A 25,444-nucleotide genomic window follows, 5' to 3' on the forward strand; every position below is an offset into this window, starting at 1 on the left:
TTCTTAAACTGCTTACGCAGTTGTATAAATGCACTTTATTGAATTTAATATCCTGTTTACAAGGCAGTATTCAAACTGGTGGTTTAATTATTTTTAGAAAAAGGCACAAAACATATTTATAATATGCCTAAAATTGATACAAAACTTCTTAGTTACATGGGAGATTCACTGTTGTCTCACTTAGAAATTTCACAGAACATAGAGCAGTGCGGCACAGGAACATGCCCTTCGGCCACAAGGCTTTTACATTTTTCCATTATCTGTCTACATACCTGTTCCTCTGTCTCCCAGTGGATATTGGGTGGCCTATGGTATAACCCCATCAGAGTGACTGCACCTTTCTTATTTTTGAGCTCTTTCCATATTGCCTCAGTGGAGGAGCCCTCGCTATGTCCTCTGAGTGTAGCTGTGACATTCTCCTTGATTAGTAATGCAACACACCTCCACCTCCTTTACCTCCCTATCTCCTCTAAAACATTGAAACCCAGGACTGAGGTGCCAGTCCTGTATCTCTCACAACCAAATCTTCATAATGGCCACACATCATAGTTCCACGTACTGATCCAGGCTCTAAGCTCATCTGCCTTACCCATAATAAATACACTTCATCTCATCAGTCCCACCATGTTCATTAACCTGTCCCTGCCTGTCCTTCCTTTCAGACTTATTGGTCATAACATCTACCTCAATCCCTCCACTTGCTGATCTGCTGCTCTGGTTCCCACCCTATTGCCACTCTAGTTTAACTCTTCTCAAGTAGCTCTAGCAAACCTTCCTGCAAGGATATTGGTTCCTTTTTAGTTCAGGTGCGACCTCTTTCTCTTGTATTGGTCCCACCTGCCCTAGAAGAGAGCCCAATTGTCCATAATATTGGAAGCTCTACCCCCTGTACCAGGTCCTTCACCACATATTGAACTGCACTATCTTCCTACTTCTTGCCTCACTAGGGCATGGCACGGTTAACAATCCTGAGATTACAACCCTGGAACTCCTGTTTTTTTTAAACTTACTACCTAGCTCCCTTAAATCACTTTGCAGGACCTCACCTCCCTTCCTGCCTATGTCATTGGTACCAATATGGACCACAACCTCTGGCTGCTCACCCTCCCCTCTCAGTATGTCCTGTGCTCATGTAGTACTAGTGAATCTCCCACCGTGACATCCTTGACCCTGATAGCAGGGAGGCACACCATCATGGATTCTCACTTGCAGCCACAAAAACATCTGTCCATACCCCTATCAAGTCTCTTATCATTACTGCTCTGCCTGATGCCACCCTTCCCTGCTGAGCCTCAGAGCTGATCACTGTGCCCATGATCTGGCAGCTGCTGCTGCTACCCTCTGGAAGGTCATTTCCCCCCATCCCCTAATAGTATCCTGTTACTGAGGGAGATGACCACAGGAGACCCCTGCACCATCTGCCTATTACTGCCCAGGTCACCCAACTACCTGCAGGCTTCACCTTTGGGGTGACCACCTCACTAAAACTCCCATCCATAATGCTGTCAGCATCCCAGATGATCCTGAGTGCACCCAACTCCAGCTTATGTTCCTTGACACAGTCAGTCAGGAGCTGCAACTGGGCACACTCCCACAGGTGTAATCACCAAGGACTCTGGAAATTTCCCTGATCTTTCACATCGTGCAGGAGGAGCATAACACTGCCCTGACTGCCATCCCAACTACACTGTCTAAAGATTAAGAATAAAAAGACCTTGCCTGTTCTTACCTATAGCTCTGCTCTGCCTATTCACTGAATCTCATGAGCCAAAACCTCAGCACTTAACCCTCACACACAGCTGCTCCAAAAGGGCCACTCTGCTACACCTTGCCTTCTTTTTATTGGCTGATATGCCTCATAATTAGCCAATTAGAAATGCTTCCTCAGCCCTGCTTCTAAAAACAATGGGCTTTCTTCGCTGCTGCTCTACTTTGCTCCATCTCCAAACTTGAAACACACTAGTCAGCTGTACTCATCGTGCTCTTTTAAACTTTCAGAAGCAACGTTGCGAACTACTTTCATTTTGTTCCTTTATTTTTGATTTTTTTTCTGCCTGGGTCAATTGTAATTGTTTAAATGCCCAATTTACATATGAAACACAGAAATACAATCTTCCTGGTCCCTGTTATCATGTACTTCCACCTCCAATCATTTCCCCAACAGCTAACATGGATCACAAAAATGTTTTCATGAACAAAAGCACTCAGAGTATTCCAATTTGCTTGATGAGTATGAGGTGATGCAGTTTGTTAGGACATATATGGTACATGCTAGGGCCTGAGGGAATGTTGATGAACAAATGGACCTGGGGGTACAAGTCTGCAGTTCACTGTAAGTGGCAGCACAGGCGGAGAGGGTGGTGAAGAAAGTGTACAAGATGCTTGCTTTCATAGGTTTTGGCATAGAATATAAGAGCTGGGACATCATGGTGCAACTTCATAGAACATTGGTTTAGACCACAGCTGTAGTATTGCATGAGTTCTGGTTACCACTCCATTGGAAGGATATTATTGTGCTGGAGAGGGTGCAGAGGAGATTCACCGGGATGAAGCATTTCAGTTGTAAGGAAAGATTGGATAGGCTGGGTTTGTTTTCTCTGGAGGGCAGGAGGTTGAGGGATGACTCAATAGAGATATACAAAATTATGACAGGGATAGATAAGGTAGATAGTAAGAATCTTTTTCCAATGGTTAGAGGTAGGAGGCTTCGAGGGATCTGAAGGGAACTTTTCCAATAGAGAGGTTAGAATCCAGAATGAGCTACCTAAGGAGGTGGTGGAGGCAGATGCATTCATTTAAGCAGCATCTAGATAAGCATTTGAATAACCAAGGCATAGAAGGCTACGGACCTATTGCACATAAATGGGATTAGTATAGATGGGTGCAATGGTCAGAATGGTTGTAGTTAGCTGAAGGGCCCGTTTCTGTGCTGTACAACACTAAGAGAAGTTGGGAAGGTGGACAGCCAAAATGGGAAAAAGGAGAATTAGAGCCACAGAGTCGGAGTTTATACAGCATTGAAACAGGCCCTTCAGCCCAACTCACCTATGTCAACCAAGATATCAATCCAATCTCATCCCATTGGCCCATATCCCTATAAACCTTTTCTATCCACGTACCTGTCCAGATGTCTTTTAAATGTTGTAATTGTACCCACCTCTACCACTTCCTCTAGCAGCTCGTCACATATACCCACCAGCCTCTGTGTGGAAAAAGCTGCTGCTCAGGTTCCCTTTAAATCTTTCCCCTCTCACCTTAAATCTATGCCCTCTGCTTTTAGGCGCCCCTACCCTGGGAAAAAGATTGTGACCATCCACCTTATCTGCACCCCTCATGATTTTATATGCCTCTATAAGGCCATCCCACATCCTTCCTATAGCTGGGCAACCAGAACTGCACACAATACTCCAGGTTTGGTCTCACCAATGGCTGTACAGTTGCAACATGACGTCCCAATTCCTGTACTCAATGCCTTTAATTTGGCAATAACTCAATTCATAGTTACTCTTCACATTAGAAGCACTGCCAACATTCTGCATGACCCACATACTAATGTATATAATTTCTTAATTTTTAAAGTAGAGAATTTCAGAGCCAGGATAGCCAAAGGCACAGCTACCAATGGCAAATTAAATCAAAATTCAGATGCCAGAATTCAGGTATCCTGGAAGGTTAAGGGATAATGATGACAGGTATCAGAAAGTGCAGACACAGAGTAATTTGAAATAATTGTTTAACCAGGATTCAATATAGATCATCAAAGGTAGGAATGGTGGTAGAATGAATGAACTTTGATCTCGCTTACAGAGAGCGAGAGAGAGAGCGAGAGAGAGAGCGAGAGAGAGAGCGAGAGAGAGAGCGAGAGAGAGAGCGAGAGAGAGAGCGAGAGAGAGAGCGAGAGAGAGCAAGAAATCTGGCAATCTGGTAAACAATGTTGTGCTATAATGAATTAGGTATATTCTTGAAATGGGGAAGTTCGGTGTCAGAATGGGCAGTATGAGTAAAAGCTGAGTACAATAAAAATGCCTATCATATTGTTGCAATAACCGATCAAATTTTACCTCTTCCTTCTTTCTGACAATTTGCCTTTATTCCATTTCTCAATAGATTTCCCACTGTAGATACGAATAGGAAATCTGCTTCCAGTTATTCACTGAACCTACCAGCCAGGCAGCAATATTTTGACTTTCTGCTGCTTTTCATTTGGACTCTCGTTGGCTACTTCTCACGGCAGTAGTTTTGACAGCAGCTGTTCAGTGAAAGAAATTGCAGGCACAAACTTACAAACCATCACTGATGCAGCAAAACTTCAACCAATTTTTGGAACTGGGCAGGAAATCCAAAATAATATTTTGGATTCTGACTGGACATCAGCTATTGCTTACTATATTCCTAATGTTAGTAAATCTTGTTAATTAACTCTTTGAGCTCTCCAGCTGAGGACAAGTGTATGTTTCACAAAGTTTAAATAAAATAAACCTGATCAGTGATTGTTATTCTTGCTTTTAGGAGTTACTGTGACCAACAGATTGAAACAAAAATAAACCAGGAATAGTTTGGTTCAAGTTCAATCTTTTAGCTGCTTACATAGAGAAACCTCAAATATGGAGAAAAGCCATTTAAAAGTCCTAGAGCTGTCATTTCTAAATATTGTTGCATGCTGTGAACTGTATGCAAAAAAGGCAGATTTAAGCTTAGTTGTAATGGAATCATCCCTTGTACCATCCAAACAAACAAATGCAACGTGTCCCATCATGAGTCCTTGAAAGAGCTCATTTGAATTTTCAAACAACCATTCAACAAAGATTCCAAACCACAAGCTATATCTTCATATATTAAGGCAGGAGGAGCAAGCAATTTATGGTTATAGAATAGATACCAAGAATCATTTCACAGAGAAACTGAACAGACTACCATGAATTGTGAATGAAGGCAAGGCAGTAATGGGGAAATGTAACAGGGTTGGATCAAGTCAAGTAGACTGCTATTTAATTATTAATTGATGTACTCTAACTGGTTCTAGCAATGAGATACTGCAAATATTGAATCATAAAGCCAAATACATAGAAAGACGACGAGAGTTCTCGTACTTGAGTAGGAAATGGAATAAAAACAAACACTATGGAAAGGGATATTAAGTAAAGCAAATTATATCAGAGTCATGGAGACACTGGTGGCAATAGCAACGGTTGGGCGGGGTGGAGGTATTGGTGAAAGAATGATACTCAAGTAAATGTAAAATGCTAGAAATACTCAGCAGGTCAGGCAATATCCTTCCAAGCAAGTAAAAAAGTTAGAGATAAAGTAAGTTTTATGGCATAGAGAAAGTAAGTACAGGGAAAACAAGAGGGAAGGACTGTGAGAGCATGGAGGCCAGTAGATATTGATTGAAAAAAAAACACATGGAGCTCAGTGAAAGAGGGATAAAAGTACTGGTAAATAATGAAAGGTACATCAGGAGCAGGCATGAATAGGAAATGATTAATAAAAACCTAAATTATAAAGGAGGGAAGATGAATGCTGGAGATAAAAGACAAAAATAGTAACAGAAAATGCCAGAAATACTCAGCAGGTCAGGTCGCATCTATGGGAAAAGAATCAGAGTCAATATTTCAGGTAGAAGACCCTTCATCAGAACTGAAAAGGAGACAAAAAAAAATAACGTTGTGAAGCTGCAGGGAGGGTGGAAGAGGGGATGTCTCTGAAAGGGGAAAACCGGGGTGACCATGGGGATAAGCTGTAAACAAGGTTACCTGGTCAATGAGTAAATATGAGCAGTTAGTGGGCGAGAACATTGACAAAAGAATTGGGAGTTGCAAAATGCAGAGCAGGAGGACAAGCTCAGGAAGTCAGGCTGGGCATGTTCACCACTTCCAGAGAAAGTAAAAAGGGGAAAAAAACAAGCTGAGCTAATATTACAGATGGGTGGCTGATACAGACTGAGAAATCTTCAACTGTAGAATTCAATATCGAGTCCAGGAGGATGCAACGTGGCCACACAGAAGATGAGGTGCTGTTTCTTAAGCCTGTTTTGGATCTTACTGTGATAGTACACGATGCTACAGACAGATAGGTCAGAGCGGAAGTGGGATGAAGAATTAAAGTAGCAGGCAATGGGAAGCTGAACAGCGGTGCTCTGCAAAGTGCTCACCAATCTGCGTTTGGTTTCTCCAGTGTAGAGACCACCACTTTGAAATCACCAAATGAGGTACTCTGGATTGGAAGAAGTGCAAGTCAATCGCTGTTTCACCTCTATCTACTGTCTGGGCATGCTGTAGCCTTCTGATCTCAATATTAAATTCTATAACTTCAGATAACTTCATTTCTCAGTCCGTAATCAGTCATCCATTTTTTTCCTCTTCCTTTTTTCTTTCTGGGAATGGAGGATATGCCCAACCTGACCTGCTGAGCTTGTCCTCCTGCTGTACATTTTGCAATTTCCACATTCTTTTGTCTAACTTCTTGGTTTACGTTTTCATCACCTAACTGCTCCGAAGCATAAAACAGACTGCTGGAGGAACTGAGTGGGTCAGGCAGCATCTTTGGAGGCAGAGGGATGTTCAATGTTTTGGGTGGAGACCCAGCATCAGCACAGATGCTGTTTGATCTGTTGAGTTCCTCCAGCAGTTTGTTTTTTGCTCCAGATTACAGAATCTGCAATCTTGTATCTCCATTTTACCCCAATTTTATCCTTTCAGAGACATGCCCCTCCCCTACCCTCCCTACAGCTCTACAAACTTCTTTTTTTCTCCTTTTCAGTTCTGACGAAGGGTCTCCAACCTGAAATGTTGATACTCTTTCTCTTCCAACAGATGTAACCTGAACTGCTGAATAGTTCCAGCAATTCGGTTTTGCTTTAGATTTTAAGCATCTGCAGTTTTTTAAAAAATTCTTCCATATAGAAAGATTGGGGTTGCTTATAAACTTAAATAGGCCCAATATTGAATTGAATGATAAAGTTATGATGCAACCCTTGGAAGATTTTTTGAATAGATCCCTGGGATGGGAGACAGTCGTACAAGGAGAGATTTGATTGACTAGGTTTGTATTCCCTACAGTTTAGAAGATTGAGAGATTTCATTGAAACTTACAAAATCCTGACAGGGCTACAAAGACTGGATGTGAGGAGGATGTTGCCCTTGAATGGGGCATCTAGAACCAGACGTCAGTCTCAGGATACGAGGCAAGGCATTTAGAACTGAGATGAGGAGAAAATGAATGGAAGTCGATGCTTGAAGGGCCAATTACTTACTCCTTCACCCACTTTAATGTTTTCTTCTGTGTTCCATTCTGGATTTGGTCTGCAACAATGGCTTAGGTAATATGAAAACATACAAATTAGGAAGCTCATATCAGTTCAACACGCAGAACATTGGAGGAACTCAGCGGGTCAGGCAGCATCAATGGAGGGAAATGGACAGTTGACGTTTCCGGTTGAGACCCTTCAGTGGACTGGTTGGGGCTTCCACCACCTCCGGATCCCACTCTGGCCCCAGCCGCCTCCAAGCAGAGACTCTCATGCTGCCGCTGGGTCCTACTGCTCCTCTTCTTCCACCACCACTTCCCACCCACCTCTGGTCTCTCACGTCTCCCCCTACCCCTCGTCCCTCCTTCACTCCTCCGAGCCCTCTTTTTACCACCCCACTTCTTCTGACCCCTCTGACCCTCTACCCTCCTCTGATGTGTCTACACTACCCCCTCTGAGGCGGAATGTTCTGTCCTCAGCAGGGGCCTTACCTTCATCCCCCTCAACGAGCTTTGCACCCGCCACGATGCTGAGCTCTTCTTCTGTTGCCTCTGCACTACTTCTTCAGCAAGGATTCCCCTGCCTCAAGCCTGCTGCCTCCTTTTGGACACCCCACTCTGGCCTTCTGCCCACTCTGGATCTTTTCATCTCCAACTACTGATGGGACATTAACCATCTTGACTTCACTACTCCCCTCATCCGCTCCAATCTCACCCGCTCTGAACACACTGCCCTCCACTCTCACCACACCGCCCTCCACTCTCACCACACCAATCCCAGAGACAAGGGCAATGTCGTTGTCGTCTGGCAGACTGACCTCTACCTGGCAGAGGCCAGAGATGGCAGCGCTTAGACACCTCCTCTTACTTACCCCTGAAACAGGACCCCACTGAGAAGCATCAGGCCACTGTCTCCCGTACCATCACCAACCTCATCACCTCCGATCTCCCATTTACAGCCTCCAACCTCATTGTTCCCCAACACTGACTGCCCATTTCTACCTCAAAAGCCAGTCCTGATGAAGGGTCTTGACCCAAAACATCGACTGTCCATTGCCCTCCATAGATGCTGCCTAACCCACTGAGTTCCTCCAGCATTGTGTTACTCCAGATTTCCACCATCTGTAGTCTCTTGTGGCTCATATCAGTTCAATGTGGCTTTTCTAATTTTTCAAATTATATATTTTTTAGAAAGGAATTTTTGTGCACAATGACACATTAATCACGAGAAGATATTGTCTTAAAATTATATGGAATACTTTGAACACTGAAGTGTATTCATTTTTAAATTTAAGCAAAAGTTAAAAATACTCCTAAAATCTATAGTTCCAGACACTACTACAATTAGAATAGTGCTACACTTGTGGCTTGAAATCAGTACAAATTCTGCCCCCTAACCAATCTTTTGAAAATTGGAAATCATTTCAGTAATTACTAGCAGGCCTCCTCGGCATTACTTAGAATTGCAGATGCTCTTTCTATGACAAGAACACAATGTCAAGGTACTTTTGAGAAATGTTCTCAGTATAACTACCTGCCTTCATCAGATTTTTATTTGTTCCTTTTTACCTAACACTTGTGCCCTGTCATTACTATCACATGAAACAATGAAATTATTTACCTCATCTGAATCACTTAACATAGAAGGCCTCTGTCAGTTAACCACCAAGCTAACACCTAATCTTCTGAGTTTTCATTAATAAAGTCCCAACTTAAGCATTCCATCATTAAAACTTTTAACCCCAAGTAACAGTGTAGTACAACTGTTCTATATTTCCAATTATTTTGTATGCTTCCACTAAGAGGGTTGCCAGACCTCTGCACAGACCCTAGTGATGTCTACATTTCTACTTATGACCAAATCTAATTCTCTATGAGTACTTCACTCTTTAGCCTTTCCTCCTCTTGTGTTTTCCTTGTCCTATGCACGCACAAGACTTCTCATATATGCCGCCAACCATGTATTCAGTGGCTCTCATCTTTAACTTTCATGGCCCAGAGAGAAACAGATGCAACAGAAGCTGTGGAGTCTCTTGGGCCATGTTGTATGACCATAGTACTGCTAGGAGTCACAGGTCTTGGCCCCAAGAAGTGGCATGGAGGAGGAAATTGAATCTGAGAAACTGAGATAATGAAAGGCTGAGTATACTGTTTTTATTTATTCCTTCAGTGGATGTGGGCTTTGCTGGCAATGCCAATATTTACTGTCTATTCCCAATTGTCCTGAAATGAAGCAGTTAAGATATCAGTGGGTAGAGTCATATATAGGCCAGACTGGGTAAGGAGGCAGATTTCCTTCCCTAGAGCACATTAGTAAACCAGACAGGTTTTCACAGCAATTCCATAGTTTCAAGGCCTCCATTACTGACTCCAGCATTTTTATTCCAGATATATGATATATATATCTCTATATATACACACACATTTGATTCCCCAGTTGCCATGGTGGAATTCAAGCCCATTTATGTGGATCAACTGTCAGTAGTCCAAGCCTCTGGGCATTGGTCCTGTAATTGAACCATTAAACTAATTTTCCACTGCCTTGGAGTGAATGAGGATATTGAAATGGAAGGTCCAGATAAACAAATGGTTTTGTTGATACAGCATCTTTCACATCCCTTTAAGAATGTCTTGAATTAAATGAAATGTAACCACTGTTTAAATGTCTGAAATGCAACAGTCAATTAGCACATAATAAACTCCACGTTGCTATTGATTGTGGGCAAAATATTACCCAGTTGACTGAGGATCACCCTCATGCTCCTCTTTGATATAGGGTCATCAGGTGTTTTTGCATCTATCAAAGAGAGACTAGACTTTCCTTCAATTTTTTGAAGGGATGTGGGCTTCACAGGCTGACCCTGTTTTAATTGCCTATCCCTAACTGCCCTTGAGAAGGTGGTGAAACACTGCAGTCCTTGAGGTGTGGATATACCCACAACGCTATTGGGGAGGGAATTCCAGGATTTTGACCCAGCGACGGTAAAGGAACGGTGATATATTTCCAAGTCAGGACAGTGTGTGTCTTGGAAGGCAACTTCTAGGTGCTAGTGTTCCCATGCTTTTGCTGCCCTTGTCCTTCTAACTGGTAGAGGTTGTGGGTTTGGATGGTACTATCTAAGGAGCCTTGGTGAGTTGCTGCAGTGCGTCCTGTAGATGGTACAAACTGCTGCTACTGTGCATAAGTGGTAGAGTGAGTGAATGGTTGTGGATGGGGTGCCTATTAAGTGGCAGCTATATCCCATATGGTGTCGAGCTTCTTGAATGTTGTTGATGCTGCACTCATCCAGGCAAGTATATGTATTCCATCACACTCCTGACTTGAGCTTTGTAGATGGTGAAGAGGCTTTGGGAGTTAGGAGGGGAGTTACTTGTTGCAGGATTCCTAACCTCTGACCTGCTCTTGAAGTACATTGTGTATATAGCTACATTGTGTATATTTGTGCTCATATCTCTGTAGCAGAAATAAAATCATGAAGTGAATTTCCCCAAGGTCCCTCCTTTTAAAAACAGGATCAAAGAAGACATACTTGGAAAAAAAATCTCTTGCTAACAGTTAAACTGTGAAATTCTAGGTTTTTTTTGTTACATGAAAAGGCAAGCACTCAGTTTTTGTTTGGCAGTGTTTAACTACTAATCAATTATGTGCAATAGGTTTTCATTTTGTGGGATATATTTAACAGCTGTATTCAATACAACCAAATTATACAGTAGCATGCAAAAGTTTGGGCACCCCTGGTCAAAATTTCTGTTACTGTGAATAGCTAAGCGAGTAAATGATGACCTGATTTTCAAAAGGCATAAAGTTAAAGATGACGCATTCCTTTAATATTTTAAGCAAGATTACTTTTTTATTTCCATCTTTTCCAGTTTCAAAATAGCAAAAAAGGAAAAGGGCCCGAAGCAAAAGTTTGGGCACCCTGCATGGTCAGTACTTAGTAACTCCCCCTTTGGCAAGTATCACAGCTTGTAAATGCTTTCTGTAGCCAGCTAAGAGTCTTTCAATTCTTGTTTAGGGATTTTCACCCATTCTTCCTTGCAAAAGGCTTCTAGTTCTGTGAGATTCTTGGGCAAACATACCTTTGCTCATTGCAGCCAAAAAGTTCTATTTTAACTTCATCAGTCCACAGGACTTGTTTCCAAAATGCATCAGGCTTGTTTAGATGTTCCTTTGCAAACTTCTGATGCTGAATTTTGTGGTGAGGACGCAGGAAAGTTTGGAGGAAAAAAGGGTGCAGAATTTCATGAAAAGAACACCTCTCCAACTGTTAAGCACGGGGAACATTTCACTGGTAGAGGGAAGAATGAATTCAATTAAATACCAGCAAATTCTGGAAGCAAACATCACACCGTCTGTGAAAAAAAAAGCTGAAGATGAAGAGGATGGCTTCTACAACAGAATAACGATCCTAAACACACCTCAAGATCCACAATGGACTACTTCAAGAGGCACAAGCTTTAGGTTTTGCTGAAGGGGCCCTCACAGTCCCCCGACCTAAACATCATCAAATATGCAGATAGACCTCAAAAGAGCAGTGCGTGCAAGACGGCTCAAGAATCTCACAGAACTAGAAGCCTTTTGCGAGGAAGAATGGGTGAAAATCCCCCAAGCAAGAATTGAAAGACTCTTAGCTGGCTGCAGAAAGCGTTTACAAGCTGTGATACTTGTCAAAGGGGGTGTTACTGACCATTCAGGGTGCCCAAACTTTTGCTTCGGGCCCTTTTCCTTTTTTGTTATTTTGAAACTGTAAAAGATGGAAATAAAAAAAGTAATCTTGCTTAAAATATTAAAGAAATGTGTCATCTTTAACTTTATGCCTTTTGGAAATCAGGTCATCTTTTACTCGCTTAGCTATTCACAGTAACAGAAATTTTGACCAGGGGTGCCCAAACTTTTGCATGCCACTATATAAGCCATTTCATTATAATTGAAAAGGAGCTCTGGTGAGACCATATCTGGAATATTGGAATATTGCGTCCAACTTTGGTCTCCTTCGTAAAAATGTACATGCTTGTTAGAGGGAATGCAGCACAGATTCATCAGCCTGGTTGCTAGGATGGCAGGTATTTTAAGACAGGAAAGATTGAGTAGGTGGAGCCTCTATTCTCGAAATTAGAAGAATGAGAGGAGACCTCATCGAAACATACAAAATTCATAGGAGGCTTGACAGTGTAGAAACTGAGGGTTTTTCCTTCAACTAAGGAATCTAGAACCACTCAACACAAGGGGAAGGTCATTTAGCACTGAGGAGAAATTTATTCACTCATACATGGTAAATCCTTGGAATTTTCTTCCTCTGAGGGTCATGGAGGCTTAGTTATTGATTGCATTCATAACAGAGATCAACAGATTTCTGGATATTAAAAGAATAATGGAATATGGGGACAGGGATGCAAAACACAGGGAACACCATTAGAGTATGTCATAGTCTTCCAGACTCAATAATGAATTCTCCAAGTTTAAGTAATTCACTTTTTCTTTCTTTCTGTACAAATCAAAAGTGGCCATTTCTGCCTATCATCTGTCATTTTAGTTCAGTTTTTCCTTATATATTAGTATAGTCTGGCCTGCTGGACATGTCCCCCGGCCATACACTAGCAATACAAAACACAGACAAGGCAGCATAAACTGCTTCTAACTGCCACATTAATTTACTTGGTCCCATCCTATTAGAGTTATTCACTATGTTCTATCCATCCCTCCCCCAACTTCTCCGATACTGAAAATGAACTTGTTTCCTTCCTCTCAGTTCTGATGAAGTGTTAACTGTTTCTCTTTCCACAGATGCTGCCTGACTTGCTGCATGTTACTGGCATTTTCCATTTCAGATTTCCATTTTTTTTTGATTTTCAGAAAAATATTGTTTGAGAAATATCAACCAAGATCTTATTGAACAGCAACACATGCTTGAGGAGCTTAATTGCCTGCTTCTACTCCATTTCCTTATGTTCTTACTCAAAATGACCTTTTAAAATTATTCAGGCTGTTTAATCTTTTTCTGATATGGACCTAGCACTCCATACTTCAATAGGCTAAACTGGGGATTGTTCTGCACTGTAGTAACTCACTGAAGATAAATATAATAGCAAACTTTTATCATCAACAGGAATAAATCAATCAAGATATTCTGTATGCTGGACAGGTTAAGCAAACATTTAAAATAAAAGATAAATCAATAGCAATGATTACCATTAAAGACAAGTATTTTCTAACAGTTTTAGATTGGGAACTGTAAAATAAGTAACTTGGTCACAAGTTTTAAAAAGAGCAGGAATATTACACAATTACAGCAAAAACATTTAATTAGTTAAATACCTAATCCAGGCTATGAAGTGGGTGACCTATTCACTTCAAAGCTTCAAAGTCATTTTTTCTCACACACATTACAGATAAGGGGCCAAAAGCAAACAGTGATTTTTAGCAGATTTTGATGTTAAATTTTTCGATATTAAATCCTGACAGTATTGAGTAGATCTGCTACAGTTCCACATCAGCCAAACTCAGTTGAACAGATTACACTGCACATGCCCATCCACCTGCAGTATGACCCAGTTTTTCAGATGAGATGAGATGAAGCCACAATTGTGATCCTCAAAACAGGGATGTTAATTTTTCTAGAATAATCCTTATAAATGTTTCATCAGAAATATTCAGATTATTCAATAATGCAGAGTGCATAATGTTCCTGCATTGTGTTTATTTTAGATTTACAAAATTTGCAGCCTTGCCCTCTTTTGATCCTAAAGGGTCTGCTGTTCCATTTAGTTTGGAAGTAGGCAAAAATCAATGAATTAAGGGCTGTAATATGACTTCAGCAAAACTCGTGTAATTTTTCCATCACATTGTCCAGAAGAGACTAAACTTGTTGTTTTACAGTTTGAAAGTATTGTGGCAAGACACCAAGAATGAAGTGGATTGTGAAATGTTTTCTAATCTCATGAGTGTCAGAATTAACTTGGAAAAGCTTAACACCTTAAAAGCAGAATGGTGGGGCAATGGACATAAAAAAAGTGACACAAGCAATCCAGAAACTTGAACTAACAATCCAATGACAAGCTCAAATTTCCCTATGGTAGCCATCAAGTTTGAATTCAGTAAATTAAGTAGCCTGGAATAAACAAAATGCTGATTTTAGTCATTATGGTGATAATGAAACTACAGTTAAAACCCTATCTGGTTCACTAATATCCTTTTGGGAAGAAAATTTGGTGATAAATCTGGTCAACTCCAAACCTCCTGAAAGGCCTACCAAGCCATTCTGGAACCTCAAGAATAAAATGCTATGTTAAAACAGAATAAAACTGGAGGAACCTCAGCCTCGGCACCAAAGTATGACTTGTCAAAGTTGCTTCCAGCCCAACCAAGCTTGTGCTTATTTCAAATTTACAAAACTTGCAGCCATGACAAACTAAGTACCACAATGGAAAAGCTGCCCCATGGGAGGGCCAAGCAACAGCCTGGCTTGGCTGAAGTCCTGGAATCATACTTATAAACCACATGCCAGACTCCTCTATCACTATCCTGGTAATGTCCTATCCCACCAGCATGACACATCCAGTATGGCAGCATGGGGTGTTATACAGGAAGGAGAGAGTGGCATTCAGCATCCTCAACATTAACATCAGAACCATTAAATCTCAGGATTCAGACAGGTCAAGTGAAGGGAAGGAAACCTCCTCCTCATTAATAGCCATTATTCTCCTTCATCTAATGAATTAGTATTGCTTCAATATTAACCATCATTTGGAAGAAGCACTGAAAGAAACCAGCACCTGGTATATCCGAGCATGATAGTTTTGATAGAATTCACCACTCCACAGTCCTTGTAGATATAAAGACCATCTTCTGAACAGTGGAGTCTGACTGACAAGATTAAGGAAAATCACAAAGTACTTTATGAGTAGATTAGGGACAAGAAGGTAACCAGAGAAAGTGTAGGGTTCACTTCTTGTCTGTACTAACTAATGAAAAGAACAATGTAATTGGAGAATTTAGTGATGGTTGAGAAGGGGTGGGGTAATGGGGAGAGGGAGTGAAATTCATGAAAATTATCATAGTCGTTAAAAGGAGTATGTATTAGATGTCTTGGTGGACTTAAATGTGGATAAATCCATAGCACCTGATGAGATGTATCCCAGGCTGCTTTGGGAGGTAAGGGAGGAGCTTGGTGAGGCACAGACAAAGAATTTTAAATAGTAAGACAGATGGTCTTGGGCTACAGGATAATAATGAAAAGTTGGTAAGATGGGCAGAGCAGTAGCATGTGGATAAGTGTATGGTGATGTACTTTGGAAGGACAAATAAAGGTAGGGCATACACCATATCACTTTTATTAGGGTTTTAAGTGTAAGGGTTAGATTTTTATAACTTTCTCTAGTAAGTGTTTTAAAAGATTTTTCTAACTAGTCGAGTGGGGGCAGAACTGCGCAGGCGCAGTGCGGGCAGCTTAAAAAAGCAAACAGCCTATAGAGCGGGCAGCTGAGTGAGAGGCAGCAGAGTGGTTGGGCTTTGGCTCAAGGGGCTTCGGCGTGAAGGGGCATCGGCGTGAAGGGGCAAGGAGGGTAAGTAGCTGGTAAGTAGGTAAAGGTAAGGTTTACCTGTTGTCTATTATAGATTTGTAGGTGGGATTAACTGGGGGAAAAAAAAAGGTAGTCAGATGGAGGACATGGTCATATGCTGCAGCTGTTTGATGTGGGAACTCGTGGACCTTGCTGCCGTCCACGATGGCCACATCTGCAGTAAGTGCTTGAGGCTGGACGAACTTCGGCTCAGAGTTGATGAGCTGGAGTCGCAGCTACAAACACTGCGCAGCATAAGGAAGGGAGAGAGTTATGTAGACACGGTCCATCAGGAGGCAGTCACCCCCCCTTAGAGCAGGTACACCTGAGGTTCAGGATGCAGATAGAATGGTGACTGTCAGGGGAGGGAAGAGGGAGAAGTCAGGCAGGCAGACAGAACAGGGAACCCTGGAGGCTGTTCTCCTCAGTAACAGGTTTTCCGCCTTGAAGGCTGTTGAGGGGGATGACCTGCAGGGGTCTAGCTGCAGTAACTAGGCCTCTGGCACTGGGACTTGTACTGCTGCTCAGAAAGGAAGGGTGGGAAAGAGACATGCGGTAGTGATAGGGGACTCGATAGTCAGGGAAACAGATAGGAGGTTCTGTGGAAGTGAGCATGAATCGTGGATGGTATGTTGCCTCCCAGGTGCCAGGGTCCAGGATGTCACTGATCGGGTCCACAGGATGCTTGAGCAGGAGGGAGAGCAGCCAGAAGTTGTGGTCCATGTTGGCACCAACGACATAGGTAGGAAGGGGGATGAGGTCCTGAAGAGCGAGTTCAGGGAGCTAGGCAGAAGACTGAGGAACAGGACCTCAAGGGTAGCAGTCTCGGGATTGCTGCTGGTGCCACGCGATAGTGAAGGTAGGAATAGGAGGAGGTGGCAGATAAATGCGTGGTTGAGAAGTTGGTGCAGGAGGGAGGGTTTTAGATTTCTGGATCATTGGGATCTCTTCTCAGGAAGGTGGGACCTGTACAGAGAGGACGGGTTACACCTGAACCAGAAGGGGGCCAATATCCTTGCGGCTAGGTTTGCTAGGGTGGTTCGGGAGGGTTTAAACTAGTTTGTGAGGGGGAAGGGAACCGGAGGAGTAGGTCAGAGGAAGAAGGGGATGGGGAAAAGTTAGATCAAACAGGTAGAGAGGCTTTGGGGAAGGAGAAGCAGAATACAGGCTATAAAAGTAGTAAGGTAGATGGACTGAAGTGTGTTTACTTAAATGCAAGAAGTGTCAGGAATAAGGGAGATGAACTGAGGGCTTGGCTAAGTATGGGGGACTATGATATTGTGGCTATTACTGAGACGTGGCTGACGTCAGGGCAGGAGTGGATATTGAATATTCCTGGTTTTTGGTGTTTTAGGAGGGATAGGGAAGGGGGGAGAAGAGGAGGAGGGGTGGCGATACTGGTCAGGGACACTGTTACAGCTGTGGAAGGGATGGATGTTGTAGAAGGATCATCTCTAGAGTCCGTATGGGTGAAATTAAGGAACAAGAAAGGAGCAGTTACTCTACTAGGAGTATTCTATAGGCCCCCCGGTAGCAGTAGAGATATAGAGGAGCAGATTGGGAGGCAGTGTTTGGAGAGAAGCAAAAATAACAGGGTTGTTATAATGGGAGACTAACTTCCCAAATATAGACTGGAACCTGCTTAGTGCCAAAGGTTTAGATGGGACAGAATTTGTTAAATGTGTCCAGGAGGGATTCCTGACGCAGTATGTCGACAGGCCGACTAGAGGGAATGCCATGTTAGATCTAGTTTTAGGAAATGAACCGGGACAGGTGAAGGATCTATTGGTGGGTGAGCATTTGGGGGACAGTGACCATTGCTCCATAACCTTTAAAATTGTCATGGACAGGGACAGGTGCAGAGAGGACAAGAAGATATTTAATTGGGGAAGGGCAAACTATGAGGCTATAAGGAGAGAACTTGGGAGTGTAAAGTGGGACGTCCTTTTTGAAGGGAAATGTACCATGGAGACGTGGTCAATGTTCAGGGATCTTATGCAGGATGTTAGGGATAAATATGTCCCAGTGAGGCAGAGAAGGAATGGCAGGGTGAAGGAACCGTGGGTGACGAGAGAGGTGGAATGACACAGGGCCCGTGAGGAATATAGAGTAGCGAGGAAGGAACTTAAGAAAGGGCTGAGGAGAGCTAGAAGGGGACATGAAAAGGCGTTGGCTGGTAGAGTTAAGGAAAATCCCAAGGCCTTTTTCACATACGTGAAGGCTAGGAGGATGGCTAGGGTAAAGGTAGGTCCGATTAAAGACAAAGGTGGGAGAATGTGCCTGGAGGCGACGGAAGTGGGAGAAGTTCTCAATGGATACTTCTCTTCGGTATTCACCAATGAGAGGGGTCTTGATGACGCAGAAGGGAGTGCTGGTAAGGGTAATGTTCTCGATGTTGTAGATATCAAGAGAGAGGATGTGTTGAAGTTGTTAAATAATATCAAGACAGATAAATCTCCGGGGCCTGACGGGATTTTCCCCAGGCTGCTTCAAGAGGCGAGGGAGGAGATTGCTGAACCGCTGGTAAGGATCTTTGAGTCCTCGTTGTCCACAGGGATGGTGCCGGAGGATTGGAGGGTGGCGAATGTTGTCCCCTTGTTCAAAAAAGGTAGTAGGGATAGTCCAGGGAATTACAGACCGGTGAGCCTTACATCTGTGGTGGGTAAGCTGTTAGAAAGGATTCTAAGAGATAGGATCTATGAACACCTGGAGAATCATGGACTGATTAGGGACAGCCAGCATGGCTTTGTGAAGGGAAGATCTTGCCTCACAAGCCTGATAGAGTTCTAGGAGGTGACCACGAAGATTGATGAGGGCAGTGCGGTGGATGTGGTCTATATGGATCTTAGTAAGGCGTTTGATAAGGTTCCTCATGGTAGGCTTCTTCAGAAGGTCAGAGGCCAAGGGATCCAGGGAAGCTTGGCTGTGTGGATTAGGAATTGGCTTGCATGTAGAAAGCAGAGGGTTGTGGTGGAAGGAGTGCCCTCGGATTGGAGGGCAGTGACTTGTGGTGTCCTGCAGGGATCGGTTCTGGGACCTCTACTTTTTGCGATATTTATAGATGACTTAGATGAGGGGGTGGAAGGGTGGGTTAGTAAGTTTGCGGACGACACTAAGATCGGCGGTGTTGTGGATAGTGTGGAGGGCTGTCGGAACTTACAGAGGGATATTGAGAGGATGCAGAGCTGGGCTGACAAGTGGCAGATGGAGTTCAATCCAGATAAGCATGAGGTGGTACACTTTGGAAGGACAGACTTCATGGCAGAGTACAGGGTAAATGGCAAGGTACTTGGCAGTGTAGAGGAGCAGAGGGATCTGGGGGTTCATATTCATAGTTCACTGAAAGTTGCCTCACGGGTGGACAGAGCAATTAAGGCAGCCTATGGGATGTTAGCTTTCAAAAGTCATGGGATTGAGTTTAACAGCCGCGAAGTGATGATGCAGCTTTACAAAACTCTAGTTAAACCACACTTAAAGTACTGTGTTCAGTTTTGGTCACCGCATTATAGAAAGGATGTGGAGGCGTTGGAGAGGGTGCAGAGGAGATTTACCAGGATGCTGCCTGGATTAGACCGTATGGAATATGAGGAAAGGCTTAAGGTGCTAGGGCTTTATTCACTGGAAAGGAGGAGGATGAGAGGAGACATGATAGAGGTATATAAAATATTGAGAGGAATAGATAGAGTAGACAGCCAGCGCCTCCTTCCCAGGGCACCAATGCTCAAGACGAGAGGGCATGGCTTTAAGGTTATGGGTGGGAGGTTCAGGGGAGATTTTTCACCCAGAGAGTGGTTGGTGCATGGAATGCACTGCCTGGGGTGATGGTGGAGGCAGATACATTGGACAGGTTCAAGAGTTTGTTGGATAGGCATATCGAGGAATGTGAGATAGAGGGATATGCGGGAGGAAAGGGTTAGATAGTGTGAGGGTGGTTTGATGGACGGCACAACATGGTGGGCCGAAGGGCCTGTTTTGTGCTGTATGGTTCTAAAGTCAGGGTCCTTTGGAGTACTCAGGAACAGAAGAGCCCAAGGATCACTGAAAACGGCAACTTGGATAGATAAGATGAAGCTGTATGGGATTCTTGCTTTCATTAGCTGGGGCACAGAATAAAAGAGCAAAGAGGTTGTGATTCAACTTAACACTGGTTAGGTCACAGCTAAAGCATATTAGTACTTGGATTACATTTGCTAACTTCCAATCTGTGGGAACCATATTAGAATTTACAGAATCCTGGAAGATGATAACCAGTGTATCCACCTCCTCCACAGCTACTTCCTTCAAAACTCTTGTACAGAATTCATCAGCCTTCACTTCTCCTTAATTCCTCCAATGCTAGTTTTTTTTCCCTTACCAATGTTAGTTTCTTTTGAGCTCCTCATTTACTCTAGACTTGTAGCCCTCCACTATTTCCAGGTGGTTTTCTGTGTTTTTCATGAAAAAGTATTTAATTTCTCTGCCATTTCTTTGTTCTTTACCATAATTTCTCATGTTAGTTTGTAAGAGATGCAGGTTACTTTTGCAAATTTTTTTTTTATATAACTGTGGATACACTTAAAGTTGGTGTTTATGTTTCTTACCAGCTTACTCACCCCTTCCTTATCAATACCTTGGTCCTCCTTTGCTTAATTCTGAAATGTTTTTAGGCTTCCTGCTTTTTTCTGCCAACATTACAAGCCTTGCCTTTGATCTAATATTAATACTATGTTTAACTTCTCTTGGTAGCCTTGTTTACTCAAGTTAGAGACAGGGAGAGCACATGAACATGACATACAGTAGATATTAAGGACAGGAAAGAAGAAATACATCCAGCTCTTAGAATGCAAGATTTTGCCCTCAGAAGGCACTAACAACTAGCTTCTAAAAAAAAACATGTAGCTTTTATATACTTTTCTGAATGTCATGGACAAAAATACATTTCTTGCGAGTGGCCCAGGGAAGTGGTTTGCATTACAAATCAGGCCCACTCTGTAAAACTGTGCACCACTGTCCTAGGCTCAACCATTTTCAACTATGTTTTCATTTATTCATTTTCCAGCATTTGAATGTCACTGGCAATGCCAGCATTTATTATCTGTCTCTAATTGCCCTTGAGGTTGTGGTGGTGGACGGTCTTCTCGTTTTGTTGCAGTCCTTTATTTGAAGACTCTGTGGTGTTGTTGGGTAGGGATTTCCATCCAGTGACAAGGGACCAGAGAGGTACTTCCAAACCAGAATTCTGTGCCACTTGGAGGGGAACCTGCAGGTGGTAGTGTTCCCATTGCCACCTACCCTCCTGTTCCTTGGTGATATTGGCTGCAGATCTGGTAAGTGGTGTAGCATGGACAAGTAACTGCAGTGCATTTTTTAACTGGTATATACAGCAGCCACTGTGCACCGGTGGTGGAGGTAATGAATGGCTAAGTAGTGCACTCAGTGCCAATCAAATGGGCTGCTTTGGTGTCTACATTCTTGACAATTGTTGGGCATCTGCTCATCTAGGCAAGTTGAGAATATTCATCATGCACCTAATTTGTTCTTTGCAGATGAAGAAAAGGCTTCGGTTAAGAGGAGGTGAGTTACTCACCGCCTCTTGTAACCACAGTATTTATGTGGGTAGTGCAGTTAAGTTTCAGGTCAATGGAGAACCCCAGGATGTTGAGAAAGGATTCAGCAATAGTAATCCATTGAACGCCAAAGGCAAACTTTTGTTGATGGCCATTACTCAATACCAATGTGGAGCTATTGTTACTTGCCACCTGTCAGGCCATGTCTGAATGTTGTATAGGTCACACTGCATGCAGGCATGAAAGTCATCAGCATCTTCAAAAGCCTGGGTATTCAAACAATGGTATTCAGATAGTCTACTCTTCGGATATTTTCTGTTCGACAAATAATTTTAGTGGATAGAATTTCTTTTTTGCAATTCAAATGTTTGAGGAAGGAACAAAAACCAAATGTCAGAAAATGGAAAATTCTGACAATATGTTTTCACACATTTAAAATAACTGAAGAACATTGAAATACACAATAGATCACATTTATGGAAGTCAGTTATTAACACTTAATCAATGGAAAAGATTGTTACACCACCATTCCAACTACTCAATTCACAAATTTTAATTAGCACTCAAAGATCCAGCTGTCTTCAATATAAAAGTTAAAGACTATTCTGCACAATACATAAAATTTCAGTTGCGAGGTTTTCAGCCTATATAACACTGATGCAATTATTAACTGTTACTCAAAGATCACATATGTAATTTCCTGCACTGAGTTGAGAGGAAATTCTATTCCCATTATTTGCTGTTGGTAGTACTTACAGTGCTAGTCGGTCAAGCACAAAGCATACATTCTCACACTCAGCAGTGAGGCAAGGCCGTGCCTTTGAGTAATTCTGTATGGCCACAGTATACACTTCCAATAAAGGTAAAGGATCTTCAGAGATCTTCCACTTCCCAGCATACTGTACAAGCGTCTGAAATGAAAAGTTAGAAGTCAATGGAGACACAAGAGGACATAAGAGTCATCCTTCACAACCTCAGTCCACTAACCACCTCTTATAACAAGTATTATGGTTTCAGGCATCATAAGCAATTATCTGATCTTCAATGTTATTTGTAAAGTTTACAGAAAAAACTGGAGACACATATGACACAATACTGTATAAAACCTTCCAAAAACTCAATCCACAAGCAGCTAATTTATTCTAAATTTAAGTACTTCTCAATTCAAACTAGCCAACAGTTCAACAATCTGTGTTAATACAGCATCTTGTCCTAAATTATCCAAAAGTGCGTCACAGTTGAGTAACCAGGCCAGGCACTAAATCAAGAGAGACTTTCATTTTTTTTTCACAACTTCACAAAACATCCTTCAATTTATAGCAAATGAAGAACTTTAAAAGTGTGGTTATTGTGTAATGGAGGGAAAGAGACCAGTTAATTTTCACTCAGGGTATTTCTGCAAAATGCAATAGAAAGTCTAGACCAACATGTTTTGGTGCTGGTTGAGGGATAAACAAAGGGCCTGTGAGGAAGCCCATTTCATATTCAAAATGGAAAGGAAGCTTGGTCAGAGGTAGCTAGTGAGAGCAAGTTGGGGAGGCAATTATGCTTCAGAAAGGAATTCTGGAGCTTACGACAAAGACTACTAAAGCCACAGTGTCAATGGTTGGCTAACAAAAGTTATGGATGGATAAAGGAGCAGAGTGTGTTAATGTGGACTCAAGGCTGATTATCACATAGAAGACAGAGGGTCGGGAATAACTGGGTCTTATTCACACTAGAAAAGCATAACTAATGGAGTGCCCCAAGAATCAGTTTTTTGACCCTCAAATTATTTACTATCTATATTAATGACTTGGAGGAAGGGATACAGTGTCAGATGTCCAAGTTTGCTGATGACAGGGTAGAAGGAAATGCTGGATTACAATATCCGGACTTTGCAATGGGACATAGAATGAGTGGGAAAATGCAAATGGAGTTTAATGTAGGTAAGTGGGTGATCATCCACTTCAGTGGGAGAAATCAAAATGTAGACTATTATCTTAATAGAGAGAGACTACATATGAGTGGCAAACAGAGGGACTTGAATGTTCTTGTGTAATATCTAGAGCACTTCTGCCATCACAAAAGTTAACATGCAGGTCAAGCAAATAATTCAGCCAAATGGCATATTGTTAGTGGTTTGGAGTTTAAAAATAAATAAATATTGGTATAATTTTACAGAGAGGTGGGGTGGCGGGGGGTGGGGGTGGGGAACAGGCCTCAAAGAGGAAGGCATAGATAAGAACTGATGAGCTTTTTTATTGTATTATCATTGATTTGGCTTTGGTTCAGGCAGCTTTGGTAAGTGAAGGTGAGGTACAGGTACAGGTAATGTCTTTTTTCCTCTTATTCCACAATTAGAGTAGTGAAATGGCAGTTGGGGCACTTGTATGCTCCTTCTGTAGGCACTCAGGGAGACCTCTCAGTGTTCCTGATGACTGTACCTGTGAGAAGTACACCTGCCTACAGCTCCTTACTGACTGTTAGGGAACTGGAGCTGGATGAACTATGGATATTTGGGAAATTGAGGAGATGACAGACAGGAGTTATAGGGAGGTGGTCACACCTAGGATGCAGGTATCTGGGCGACCCTTGAAAAAGGGAATAGACAGATAGTGCAGAGCACCCCTGTGGCTGCTTTTTGGATACTGTTGGGAGGGATGACCTACCAGATACTGTTGGGAGGGTTGCCTCGCAGGTGCCAGAGTCAGATGTCTCTGATTGAGTCCACCGTATTCTTAAGGGGGAGGGTGAGCAGCCAGAAGTTGTGGTATACATTGGTACCAACGTCATAGGCAGGAAGGGTGATGAGGTCCTGCAAAGCGAGTTCAGGGAGCTAGGTGCCAAGTTAAAAGACAGAGCCTCCCAGGGTGGTGATCTCAAGATGGCTACCCATGCAATGTGCTAGTGAGGCAAGGAATAGGAAGACAGTGCAGCAGGGAGGGCTTCAGATTTTTGGATCATTGGGCAGGTGGCACCTGTACAAATGGGATAGTTTGCACCTGAACTGGAGGGGGACCAATATCCTTGTAGGAAGGTTTGCTAGTGGTGGTAGTGGTGGTGGTGGTGGTGGGGGGGTGGGGGGGTGGGGGGGTGGAGGGGGGGAGGCAGGGGATTAAAACTAGAGTTGCAGTGGGGTGGGAACCAGAGTGGCAGGGCAGCAAGTGGAGTGGCTGTGGGGAAAGTAGATGTAAAGCCTACAAGCAAAGACTTAAATTGACTGGTTGAGCATGGTTGGATTAATGTTCTGAGATGTCTATTTCAATGCAAGGGGTATTGTAGGTAAGGCAAATGAACTTGGAGCATGGATCAGCACATGGAATTATGTTGTAGCCATTAGTGAGACTTGGTTGCATGAGTGGAAGCTCACTGTTCTGATGTTTCAGACATGATAGAGAGGGAGATATTAAAGGGGGAGGGGTGGCATTACTTAATCAGGAAAAATCTCACTGCAGTGCTCAGAGGACAATGTTGATGGCATCAAAAGGGATCTGGCAGGTTTGGATTGGGATAGCGTATTTTCTGGCAAAGAGATGCTTGGTAAGTAGGAGGCTTTCAAAAGTGAAATGTTGAGAGTACAGAATCTGTATGTTCCTGTTAGAATAAAAGACAAGGCTAGCAGGTTTAGGGAACATTGGTTATCAAGGGATATTGAGACCCTGTTAAAGAAAAAGGTGGTGCATATCAAGTGTAGGCAGTTAGCATCAAATTAGGTGCTTGAGTATAAAAAACACAAGAGTACACTTCAGAGAAATCAGGAGGGCAAAAAGAGGACATGAAGTTGGTCTGGCAGATAAGGTGAAAGAGAATCCCATGGGTTTCTATCTTTACATTAAAAGGGTAATGAGGAACAAAATTCTTCCTCTTGAAGATCAGTGTGGTCATCTATGCATGGAGCTGAGAGATGGGAGAGATCTTAAATGATTTTTTTTACATCTGTTTTTACTCTGGAGACAGACACAGACTATAGAACTGATGCAAAAGAGTAGTGAGGTCATGGACTGCATCTGGATTACAGGAGAGGAGATGCTGGCTTTCTTGAAGCAAGTGAAGGTGGATAAATCCCCAGGGCCTGTCAAAGTGTCCCCTCGGACCCTGTGAGAGGCTAGTGC

General features: G+C 42.7%; 1 protein-coding gene across 1 annotated transcript in view; it reads right to left on the reverse strand.

Annotated features, from left to right (window-relative positions):
• The window catches only part of LOC127568443 (zinc finger protein 292-like), a 192,134-nt gene that overhangs the window by 122,532 nt on the left and 44,158 nt on the right, over positions 1 to 25,444 (reverse strand). The window contains exon 2 of the mRNA XM_052012175.1: positions 22,107 to 22,261. Coding sequence (XP_051868135.1) covers positions 22,107 to 22,261 — 155 coding nt within the window. The remainder of the gene's footprint in view (positions 1 to 22,106; positions 22,262 to 25,444) is intronic.

Source organism: Pristis pectinata, chromosome 3 (assembly GCF_009764475.1).
Source record: "Pristis pectinata isolate sPriPec2 chromosome 3, sPriPec2.1.pri, whole genome shotgun sequence".
Taxonomy (NCBI): domain Eukaryota; kingdom Metazoa; phylum Chordata; class Chondrichthyes; order Rhinopristiformes; family Pristidae; genus Pristis; species Pristis pectinata.